The sequence below is a fragment of the Penaeus japonicus genome, unplaced genomic scaffold (assembly GCF_977035675.1).
Source record: "Penaeus japonicus unplaced genomic scaffold, GWHDUDI00000001_assembly GWHDUDI00000024, whole genome shotgun sequence".
NCBI classification, from domain to species: Eukaryota; Metazoa; Arthropoda; class Malacostraca; order Decapoda; family Penaeidae; genus Penaeus; species Penaeus japonicus.
This window is the reverse complement of record NW_028234426.1, coordinates 19,789,359-19,801,858: the sequence shown is the minus strand read 5'-3', so window position 1 is coordinate 19,801,858 and position 12,500 is coordinate 19,789,359. Positions and strand designations below refer to the sequence as shown.

The following is a 12,500-nucleotide window of genomic DNA, read 5'->3' as shown; positions in this document are numbered from 1 at the left end:
ATGTCTTAGCTAGTGAGTAAATGAAAATTACAGATTAGACTGAATGTAAGAATTAAATTTGACTTTAGATACAAATAAAAGCATTTGGCTTATCACAAAACAGTATCCCTGAGTATGTACATTTTGGTTCAGATGATCAAAAAAACCTTATAGGCTTTTAAAAGGCAGGAATACTCACGCTCATCACCAAGCTTGTGTTTATGATGCTTCAGGCAGTAAGTCCACATGTCTATCACTTCTTCACTGTGACGTGTGTTATCTTCTCGCCATAACCGAAGCTGGTCTCTCACCTCTGAATAAATAATGCTATATTATGATTTCAGACTTAAAACTCTTTTATAAACTAAAAGCACTGTTACTTACTTACTGTTACTTAAGTTTATTATCATATATAAACATGAAACTAGTAAGGACTGTCCTGCCTTCGTGGTGAACTTCAATAGTCTTCATTAAACCATAGATAACTCCTGATCATACTCCATTTTTCTAGCCTTCTGAATTCAAGCTGTTGTTACAGATATATTACATAGAGGACTACACAAGGCAAGTTGAACTTGATTAATGCATATTCTAATTAGGAATGTGAATATGTTGTCATTATAAAAATCTTGGGCAAACTTACACTGGATCACTATTGTCTCACACTCCAAGAAATTGAATGCATCATAAGACATCAAATACTTCACACTAATGCCCTAAGAGTTTCCCAAAGTAAACATAGTTAGCTTCAGTATAATAAACAATGCTAGATAATTGTTCAGGATGAGACAATAAGAAGCAATGCAGTAGATTCTATACCTTATCCTCAGACAAAGGCTACCAGCTCTCTAATAAGTCCATTCAGCAATATAAAGTTTGGACTGGTCCTATATTTGACAGTAAATCACCAGGAAGGTCAACAAGCTGTACCTCACCATAATGTATAACTGGAGGAGGTTTGTAATTTCTAGAGTTTGAAGTGAGATTGCAGCATCACAGGAATTTAGTAAGTGGTTGTGATCCAAAATTTGCTTTCTGTAGATTTTTTTTAAATTTCTAATTAGGTTGTTATTCCCTTAGTTTTCCACTATTTTTTTTTCTGATGCCATGGGCACCAGTCAACAGTCAGCAGAATGGGGAAAACGTTTCCTTATTTTTTTGCAGACTTGAATTTTTCTTTAAATAAATCACAAACAATGGTTTAGACTGACTTTGGAAAGCTGTAGCTCAGAAACTAGTGTTTTTCTGCACTGCAACTAGAGCATCATAATAGGTTTTATTTGCTTAATATTCCGTTATCCCTTGGCACAATATTCCTTTTTAACCCATTGCAGACGGAGATAAATTTGCTTGCCCAGCCTCCAGGATAGGTTTTATTTTAGAGAGAGACCGCTTGAAGCAATATAATTTGAATTATCCCACTCTCTTTCAGTCATTCATTGTAAAACTAGAGCGGTTTTTGTGTTTTATTTTTGTGTGTGTTTTATTGAGTTTAGAGACTTATATGTGCCATATGACAGGCTCTATCAGTGCTGCAGTTGACTAAAATTGTAGCATATCATCCATATTAGCTCATAATTTTCTTTATACTCAATGTGATAGAAGTATTGCTGTTTTATGGGACGACAAAAGGCAACTTTATTTTTTCGTGTTTTTGTGCTGTCATGAACGAATGCGAAACATATAACCACCTACAATAAAGATAACAAGAAGAGGTAGGGAAGAGGGATGAAACCTGTGCTTGTGACTGTGAGTGCCACAGTGAAAGGCAACCATATTGGCACAGGAGCACATTTTAGACACTGGGTATGGACTGAGTCACCTTCCTCTTCTCGTTCTGCCTGCACATCCTTCATTGGCGGTACTTTAGAGCAAGGGTTCATCAACTTAGTGTGTGCCATCGCTCTATAGAGACAGTGCTTGCTAGAGACCATGGATGGGTGCCATTCAAGGCTCTCTCTCCTACTGGTGCTAGGAAAAAGTGGTGCCATCTAGGTTTTGGACGTTAAGCTAGCACGATATTACGGTAATTATAGTAATTATGACAGCAGTAGCCATCATAACTCATTCCTTTTTCATAGCAAAATAAAATAGCACAGTGATCCAAAATCCCCGAACGTCATGTACGCCAAAGCTCCTACATCATGTATGTCATGACACCCGTACGCAATGGGTTAATAAGAAGGCGCTCAAGATCCTCAATGCATCTAAAAGGGGACAGGTACAACATCTCTAAAGAGAAAACAGATCGGAGTAGTTGTTTTCAGCAGATATCTTCCTGGATACTGTATACAAAATGGATATAAGGATTAATTCTATAATATGTCAGTTACAATATTGTAAAGAACATCTAATCATTTACTGAATTCCATTTCAACTTTACAATCAAAATGTCTGCTTCATCTTGTTTATGCAAGCATTCATATCCACAAAGAGTAACAGATTTCATTTGTAAAATTTTAGCCTTCATTTCTGATGACATACCATCCTTTTTATGACATGAATAATGGGGGCAGGGCTGAGACATTTGGGGAGAGTTATATTTAAACCTCTTCAAAGGGAGATAAAATGGAATAACATGCAAAAATAATAATTTGGTTGCATAGACAAGGATCATCAACCATTTAGCCTTATGTCCTTAGTATAGCCTGTTATAAAGATGTCTTATTAGGAAGATATATTTAATAAGAAGCAGAGTTTCACTTATTTTGGAAGTGTTACCACCAATATTGTATCTAGATCTGCACAGAACTACGAACTACTCTATTTGAATATGACATGAAGTTAATATTCAAAATGGATATAAAGAGAAACATAGATAATTACATATAAATACTTACTAATTATTTTTTACAGATTCACTTAAAGTAAGATATTACAAAGTGATACCTCTCAAGCCCTCTATCTGAACAAGCATTGTTCTCAAGCTGTTTGGTCAATTGATCTATTTTGATTAGTTTCATACATTTAAAAAAAAACAATAAAACACTAACTGTGAACATACTCTGATTCTCGGGTATGGGGTGGAGAAAAGCGGTTGGAAACCCTGTATGTAGTAGTGTGTCGCAAGTGAAAACCAACAACACCTTCCCCCTGTCTACAGACATTTGTGAGCCAATAGATTTTAAGGCTTTTGTCTCTACTAACTATACAGTCTCTGATAATATATCATCAAACATAGAACCAATCTGAGCTTTGTAGGCTAAAACAATCACATAATGCTGACAATGTTCATGCCTCTTATTTATTATATCTTACATGTTCTATATTTGCAATTTGTGTCATGGATGTTTTGAAAAGTCTTGATATTTGATCCATTGATTTCAAGAACTGGTTGCCTAGTTTATAGTGATGCACCTACTGAATAATTACCAATGTATAAATACCATTAACAGCAAAATAAAATCCTAAAATAAACAAGGGCATTTGTGCAAATCTATGCATTCATTCGTCAACCGTCCGCCGAGGACTCGCTCAACAGCAAAAGCTGCCTTCTGATAGATTTTTTTTTTTTTGGTAAAGACGCTTGGCCTGCAACAATAAAATCGGTTATAATACTGATGTGTGACAGCCCGAACATCTGTCACAGACAGCTGACTAATCCCTAAACCGTCCGGGTTTAATATCACCTGATGTCTCCGCTTGCAAGCGTCACTTCTACAAACTAAACTATAACCTACAACATCAAATGCAATACCAATATTGAAATGAGAGGTTTTAAACCATAAAAATCGCCCCATTTATCTGTAAAAACAATGTAATTACCTTCCCAATCTAGATCGAGCGTCGCCATCTTTGCTCAAGTTGCCTTCTGCTGTGAGGGCAGTACATCTATTGAATAATATTGAAGGATACAGAGAACTTAAACTGAAACTATAAACGTCCAAGTAGAAATAAATTCAATGATATACTTAAGTTACCAAAAAATAATGACTTGCTATTTTCATAAATACCCCATAGATAGTCTGGCATACCTAATAATTTTAAAAAGAACTTTTACCCAAGAGATCAGATGAGCTCATCACCATGGCAACGTTTGTAAATAATCTCGGTGTCGAAGTATTCGATTTGCGGCGATATGACGGACAATAAGATTAATTCACTTGTTAAATACGATACGCCTGTTCTTGTTACAACGAAAAAGAAGGATGATAAAGCTCAGGTACAACTTCAGTCTTTCTAAGAAAACTTTTACACTACGGTTTCACAAATATGTTTAAAATACCCAGGTTACAAGATAATGTCGTAATGCATGGGAAAAGATGTTTAGTTAAACATTTATTGGATTCACATATTCGTACACCTACCGTCATCCATTATGGGTGTATGCAATCATGTATGTGGCCCTGTAGACGCACTGCTATATGTTTAAATTGTAAATTCCATTGTTATATTCAAGTTTCAAACTTTTCAAACAGGTTCCTCATCTGACAATGAAAGATGGCATCCCTACAGATGTATCAGGTAAGTCACTGATCTTCTATTTCATAATAGAGCTAAAATTGTTACTTTCTTTACCTTCTAGTTTGTTGACTTTCTCTCTCTCTCTCTCTCTCTCTCTCTCTCTCTCTCTCTCTCTCTCTCTCTCTCTCTCTCTCTCTCTCTCTCTCTCTCTCTCTCTCTCTCGCCTCTCTCTCTCTCTCTCTCTCTCTCTCTCTCTCTCTCTCTCTCTCTCTCTCTCTCTCTCCCCTTTCCCTCTCTCTCTCTCTCTCTCTCTCCTCTCTCTCTCTCTCTCTCTCTCTCTCTCTCTCTCTCTCTCTCTCTCTCTCTTCTCTCTCTCTCACTCTCTCTCTCTCTCTCTCTCTCACTCTCCTCTCTCTCTCTCTCTCTCTCTCTCTCTCTCTCTCTCTCTCTCTCTCTCTCTCTCTCTCTCTCTCTCTCTCTCTCTCTCTCTCTCTCTCTCTCTCTCTCTCTCTCTCTCTATCTCACACACACACAAACAATCTTGCACAAACATATTGCCAGGGGTCTATCTTAGCCATTTGTAAACAGTAATTTTGTAATATGTCTTGTCAGAGGTCCCTCATAGTTTAGAATTGTAATAGTCTTTTCCACACTTACGGTGAATCTGGAATAACTGCACTTTTACCTTGTTTGATAAGGCGAAAGCATGTTTTGAAAGGTATACCTACTAAGAGTGGTGAAACATGATTACTAAAATGAAGAATAAGGCAGCACAGTACAGCATCTTGTAATATTAGGGGCAACCATGGACTCAGTCAGGTTCAATCATAGCATTATTGTGAAGTTTATGCGTGTACTCTCTCTCTCTCTCTCTCTCTCTCTCTCTCTCTCTCTCTCTCTCTCTCTCTCTCTCTCTCTCTCTCTCTCTCTCTCTCTCTCTCTCTCTCTCTCTCTATCACACACACACACACACACACACACACACACACACACACACACACACACACACACACACACACACACACACACACACACACACACACACACACACACACACACACCACACACACACACACACACACACACCACACACACACACACACACACACACACACACACACACACACACACACATACACACACACACATATATATATATTTATATATATATATATATATATATATATATATATATGTATGTGTATATATATATGTATGTATGTATATATATATGTATGTATGTATATATATATATATATATATATATATATATATATATATATATATATAATCACACTCATCCATTCACTTCCTTATACTCTCACGCAGACACATTTATGCATGTGCGCACTCACGCGTGTATGTGTGTGTGCGTGCATACACAAACAAAATTTTACTTGTACTTATATTCTCATGTAAGCATTCCGTAACCCATGGCCATGCCCTTCCCCAGATGTGAGCAGCACGAGTGCACCGGGCCTGAGCGGCGCCCTTCCACCTGGAGGTCCTCTCGGCACCACGCCCTCCGTCAGACTGGTCCTCCCGCCCTTGCACGAGCTAAGGAAGAAAGAAACGCAGGAGATTCTCAACCTCATCCTGCCTCCGAGGGAATGGGAAGAAGCCGGTAAGACAACCTTTAGTGTAAACTATTGTTTCTGAAAAAAAAGTCCCTTGTTTCTACATCAACCGTGATCTCAGTAAGATTTCGAATACGCTAATACTCAGGTATAAGATTAATGTATTTCTTTATCACAATAATGGCATAATTCATATTTGAATAATTGTAGTAAAATCAGACCAAGCTATGACAGGATAATAACCCTGGCACTCTGCTCATAATAACACATATGATATTTGTACCTCATCTGGGACACGTAGGTCAGTTGTGGGTACAGAGCGTGTCTACCACTCCGGCCACTTCCGTGGACGTACAGCAGCTTCAGGAGCAGCTAGACCTGAGGCTGCAGGAGCAAGAAGCCTTCGAGACTGGCATTTGTCCCGTCAGACGAGACCTCTACACTCAATGCTTTGGTGAGCGATGCAGGCGTTATATCGCTAGTCCCTCTACCTCCTATGTCTACCCCTTTTGCCCTGTTCATAGGTGCATATGTATATATGCATATATATATATATATATATATATATATATATATATATATATATATATATATGAATATATATATATATATATATATATATATATATATATGTGTGTGTGTGTGTGTGTGTGTGTGTGTGTGTGTGTGTGTGTGTGTGTGTATGTGTGTGTGTGTGTGTGTATGTGTGTGGATTGGCAAACAGTTTCAAGATGCCAATTCCAATTTTCTCCAACCCATTTAACAATAAATTCTCATCTCTCTCGACAGACGAACTCATCCGGCAAGTGACCATTAACTGCGCCGAGCGGGGACTCTTACTGTACAGAGTCAGGGACGAAACGAGAGAGACTCTGGACGCTTACCAGAGACTCTACACGTCAGCCTGCGCTTATGGCGTCAGGAAGGCTCTCATGGTAGGTTATCTTGATATTGTCAACTTTCATGTTTCTGTTCAGGTCTTATACCAAATGTGATTATGTATAGTTTTACATGAGAATCTTTCCGCTAAGCTGCCTTCATGAAAAGACAACGATGAAAGTATACAGCATCAAAAAGTCACCATTGAATGACCTCGCAAGACATTTTCTAGGCCGAGGAGCACAAGGTGAAGGTGGGCGCCCGCTGCGACGAGTTGCGCAAGCAAGTGAGCGAGCTGGAGACGCGAGCCGAGTCCCTGCGTCAGGAGATCGAGCAGCTGCAGACCGAGGCCCAGGATGCCAGGAAGGCCGACGCCGACAAGCACGAAGAAACGAAGACGGTCCATCAGGCACGAATTGAGATACTCAAGGTAAGCTCAGGGGATATGCTACAGATCTGCCATTACTCAGCTAAATAGCGCCGGCGTGTAGCCTGGTGGTTCATCTACTGAGGTATTCCTTATGACTGGTTATTAGTAAGCAATTTGTTATCTATCGTCCTTTGTTTTACAGAAAAAGCTGGAGGGCATCATCAAACAGGCGACGCAACCCAAGAAATAGCCTTCCAGTTTCATGCCACAAGCCATGCGTGATAGATGATGCCTTTTAAGGTGATATAGCCCTTGATATATGAAGAGAACTTTATTGATACCTCAGGTCGTTTTATATTCAACTAATGAAAACATGTAGACACGATGCTGTTCCCTGAAAACTGTGTTTTAAGGACCAGCATCTTTCTTCGTATCTATAAAAGAATTCCTGTACTTGAACTTTCGATTATCCTTACAAAACGCGCGCGCACACACACACACACACACACACACACACACACACACACACACACACACACACACACACACACACACACACACACACACACACACACACACACACACACACACACACACACACACACACACACACACACACACTGATCCCTAAATGTCGTCGCTACTCACTTTGATCAAGCTTTCCATCGTGGCGCGTTCTGGTCCTGATCCTTTACTCCATCTGGAAGTAGAATATATATATATATACATATATATATATATATATATATATATATATATATATATATATATATATATATATGTGTGTGTGTGTGTGTGTGTGTGTGTGTGTGTGTGTGTGTGTGTGTGTGTGTGTGTGTGTGTGTGTGTGTGTGTGTGTGTGTGTGTGTGCGTGTGTGTGTGTGTGTGTGTGTGTATATATATATATATATATATATATATATATATAGTTATTTATTTATTTATTTATTTATACACACATAAATATTTGTCGGGAAGCTATCTATATATCTATATGATACATAGTGTGTGTATGTAGAAAGTGCGTTTACGTTTGTTATACATCTGAAAGGGAAAATCGGCCTGACGATCAACGGAAGGCAAATCATTACCATACATTATGTAAAAGTTTACAAATGTTGAAAATTGTTAGATGAATGACGATCGCTATATTGATAATGATGTTGATGGCAATATTGATTATGACGACATGAGTGACAAAACTATCAATTACAATGATATTGATATTGATAACAATGATTGTGATGATAACTAATGGTGATTATGGTATAAAGTAATACTGATGATAATGATGAAAAGGATAAAATTATAATAATAGCAATAGTAATGATGATACTACTTTTACCGTTACTACTAATGGCAATGATAACAATTATGATAACAATATAATAATAATAATAATGAAATGATGATAATGATAATGGTAATAACGACGTTGACAATCATAATAATAATAGTGATAAAGATTAGAATTATAATGATAATAGTGATGATAATAATGATGATGACGATAAAGATAATAATGGAAATGATAGCAACAACAACAATAATAATGATAATGACAATAATGATAACAACAACAACAATAATAATGGCAATAATAATAATGAAAGTAATAATAATAATAATAATGATAATAACAATAATCATGATAATAATAATGATAATAATAATAATAATGATAATAATAATAATTATAATAATAAAAATAACAATGTTAAAAATGATGATGCAACACATACCAAGAACAATAACAATGATAACGATTACACCACCACCACCAACAATATCAACAAAAAAGGCAACAGTAGCAATACAGCGAGACAAAACAAAGCGAATAGATCAAACCAAACTCTTGGCAAAATACCAAATAAACATTCTTGTCACAGACATGCTTCCCATTACGTGCTTGACAGAGAGAACGCCTCTACTGAAGAGCCTTGTGGTTGCCTCTTCTCATGTTGATGCTGAGTATTTGCAGTTAAAAATTCAAGGGAGAGACGCAAGATATCTCAGTGACATTCATTGTCAGATATCCAGAATTTATTTAGTTTTTTATGTAATTTTTGGATCACATATCAACGTATACGAATCCATAATAATAAAAAAAACTATACAGCAGTCAGGAAATTAATTTAATGCGCATCCTGTTCTTTTTCTAAACATGCTTGAAAATGCTTGCATAATGATTATATAGCAAGGCAAATAAAAAGTCAAATATGAAGTCACAATTATTGCGGAAACAGTCACAAATAGTCCGCAACAATAATCAATAATAAAACAATTGACCCAGGAGCACACAAGAACCATCGCCTCATCTCAAACAAGGCGGGAGAGCCAATTGTAAACACCGCAATGGATGTTCTCAAACTTTTTGATTGGGAACAGAGTCGGGAAGCTATCAAGCAACTGGAAAAGCTGCTGGAATGTAACATCTGGTAAAATATATTGGCATGTTTCAGTGGATCTTCAATCTTATGAAAGCTGTTAAGCCAAAATAGGAACGAAATTGAGGGTTCAAATTGCACTGCGCTCCCTTTCGTGTCATGGATCACAGGAGAAAATACAAAAACATATGAAAAGATCTGTCGCTACGAGATAAATTGTGACATTTATGTTACTTTATCTCAACTAACAATATGTTCCTGTTAGTATGAGTTGAGCTTAATATGATTTTGACCATTTCCATCTACCTCCTCCTACTCCCGGGAACTGGGAATACTTCCTGGAAATTCATGTTGTTAATGACTGGGCAAAGAGAGCCGTCAGACTGAAATAACGAATCATTTCATTTAATATTAAATGAGATTATGTTACCACTGTAAGAAATGTAAACTGCAGTTGAAGTGAGGGCAGGTTAGAGAATTACCCCAAATTTCAAGGTTCTACTCCATGTATCCCACAAAATCTTTTTATTTTCAATAACCAGATTTAGTTTTGATAATTTAATGGTTGATATGCTATATGTTATGGCTATCTACCTGTAATTAGCAGCAAATGGATTCAAGTCTTAAAATAGCAATTTCAATTTATATTTTACAAAGTCAGGCTGAGACAAATATGCCAGGGAAAATTAAAGGCATGGCCACACAGTGGAAATTAGGTCTAACCTTGATTTAGCAAGTCAGTAAATATTTGCACTTTTCTGACAGTTACTAATCACAAAGGATAAAGAACAATGAATTTGCATTATGAACATGGTGCCAGCTAAAAGTGGGCAAATGATGCATTTTACAGCCATTCTGACTTCTTTTGCCCAACAGCTTCAAAAGCAAGAGGATATATTTGACTTTGTTCTTGGTTGGCAAGAAAAAAAAGAGAAACAAGGCAAATATCAAATGAGGTCTATGTAAAAAGTAACCATTTAGATATAAAGAGATCACCTTGCTGGAATTAACACAGATTAGTGGTTTGTCAAACAGTTATGTGCTAAAGTACCTTTTAGGTAAAATTACCAAAAGGTGCCCTATTCAATCTTCATTTAAGCTCACTTGACAACTGACACAATTATGAATACAGCTGAAAGATCTAATGCAATCAAAATTTTTAATTTATTTGCATTTAAATGTAATTTATTTGATTCTCCAGAATAGGACTGCACAGATATAGAGAAATGCAAGTGTAAGGAAGATGAAGAATCCATAAAATAACACTTTTGAGTTTGTGAGATAATCTGCATGAATAAAAGTTCAACCCTCAATTGCTTATTGGAATCTGTATAACTACACATCATATTATGCCCTGCTCCACTGCACTCCAAGCTGCAGTCAGCAAACCTCCACTAGGAATATTTTAACAAAATAAGAGTTTGGAGACTTCCTTGACGTTTCATTGTCAAATAAAGAAACAAACCAAGCTCTACCTTGCCAGAATATATGTGGCAGGGGTTTGTTGGCCTTGGCTAGAGCGCAGAGGCCACATCATTATTTGATGTCATATTCTGGATAACTACTCAGATTGTTCAGTGGTGTTTACTCTTATCAGTGTACATGGAGAATCATAGCATTGTGCCAATGGCCAACAAATCAATACCAGGTATATTCTGGATTGATGAGCTTGTAGGTGACCTTAGTGATTGTTTATGAAATAAGGAACCAGGCCCTGTCTTTCCAGAAAATATATGGAAGAGGCTTGCTCGGTGGTATATATTCACTTGTTAAATTTTCCGCTTTACTTGGATTAGAAAAGCTTGCATTTTATTTCTCAGTTTGCATTCCATTTGTTGTAATTGCCATGATAGTAAATTTGCAAATGGATAATGTGAAAGAGAATGAAAATAAATGCTTTTCTTATGACACCTGATACTGTAATTGATTATTATGGTTTGATGTACTACAGTTTTAAGCAACTTTATTCCATTAACACATTGCCTCATGACCAAACTGTCAGTCAGGAGGTGCAGTCTATGACACTGGCAGCACTGGCTAATAATTAGAGGGACAGGGAAAATGTTTTCTCTGCCCACTGGGCAGCATAGACTAGCATAAAAAATATTTTCCATGAATCCATCACAAAACACAGGTTTACTTCACTTTATGTATATATTGATACTGGTCTTTTAGGCCTATTCAGTGCAGACATGTATGTCATGACACCTGTCTTCAAGAGATTAAAAAAAAAATTATATCATATATATATATATATATATATTTTTTTTTTAAGGTTCTATCAATTCTCAAAATACTTCTGTCCAGAAGAAGTAGTGAAACTATTGTAACTACTAAAATATGATGTAATTGAATGATGATTACGAATTTATATTATTGAATTAATATGGAGATTCTATAACATTTTATCATCCTTCTTTTCCTTTTTTTCAGTGGCAAAGTTTCTGTAAATCCCCAGAGTCTAGGCCGATGTGACCACTTTTTCTGTAGTGCTTGTGTGGGAAACATTGAGAATGGAATCTGTCCTGTTTGCAAGATTCCGTCCCCGCCGTGTGAAATGAAGCCTGATCGCATAATAGCTGGCTTGGTCTCTTCTGCAAAGGATCTGGAATTGCTTCTTGATGGAGGAGAACTTAATGGGTATGTTCACTTCCTGGTTTGTGCTCCAATTCATTGCGCTTCAACATTATACCTTGGTAACCAGTTTGCAAATGTCGCTTCAATTCCATTTCATTTATTAGACTTACCTTCATATTGATACATGCCCAGGATAAAAATAATAGATTACACATTTGTGATTTGATTTTTTTTTTTTTTTCAGTGAATTTTCTTCATAGAAATGAGACTAGATTAAATTAAGAGTTCAATGCACTTTGTGTGCTCAACATGCACTTCTCTGATTTT

The 12,500-nt window shown here is 36.7% G+C and overlaps 3 protein-coding genes and 1 long non-coding RNA gene across 5 annotated transcripts in view; 2 read left to right on the top strand and 2 right to left on the bottom strand.

Annotated features, from left to right (window-relative positions):
* Positions 1-3,843, bottom strand: part of LOC122253823 (ER membrane protein complex subunit 2) — a 15,083-nt gene extending 11,240 nt beyond the window's left edge. Inside the window, exons 1-2 of the mRNA XM_043017160.2 lie at positions 3,745-3,843; positions 179-292 (exon numbers count right to left, since the gene is read on the bottom strand). Of these exons, the coding sequence (XP_042873094.1) occupies positions 179-292; positions 3,745-3,772 (142 nt within the window). The 5' untranslated portion in view covers positions 3,773-3,843. The remainder of the gene's footprint in view (positions 1-178; positions 293-3,744) is intronic.
* Positions 3,844-4,009: 166 nt separating this feature from the next.
* On the top strand, positions 4,010-7,654 carry Dnali1 (Putative inner dynein arm light chain, axonemal Dnali1). The gene is made up of 7 exons (XM_043017161.2): positions 4,010-4,141; positions 4,398-4,443; positions 5,837-6,007; positions 6,262-6,414; positions 6,750-6,895; positions 7,072-7,269; positions 7,412-7,654. The coding sequence occupies exons 1-7, from the start codon at positions 4,058-4,060 to the stop codon at positions 7,457-7,459; spliced, it is 846 nt and encodes a 281-aa protein (XP_042873095.1). The 5' UTR covers positions 4,010-4,057; the 3' UTR covers positions 7,460-7,654.
* LOC147469079 (uncharacterized) lies at positions 5,698-9,176 on the bottom strand. 2 transcript variants are annotated; one of them, XR_015192179.1, is made up of 3 exons: positions 9,101-9,176; positions 7,858-7,909; positions 5,698-5,940 (listed from the first exon to the last, which is right to left on the bottom strand). It is a non-coding gene; the product is annotated as an uncharacterized LOC147469079 (long non-coding RNA). The 2 variants fall into 2 exon arrangements; XR_015192178.1 differs by having other exon boundaries at positions 9,077-9,157.
* A 338-nt stretch (positions 9,177-9,514) lies between these two features.
* The window catches only part of LOC122253822 (uncharacterized), a 13,407-nt gene continuing 10,421 nt past the window's right edge, over positions 9,515-12,500 (top strand). The window contains exons 1-2 of the mRNA XM_086551144.1: positions 9,515-9,647; positions 12,030-12,236. Of these exons, the coding sequence (XP_086407270.1) occupies positions 9,565-9,647; positions 12,030-12,236 (290 nt within the window). The 5' untranslated portion in view covers positions 9,515-9,564. The remainder of the gene's footprint in view (positions 9,648-12,029; positions 12,237-12,500) is intronic.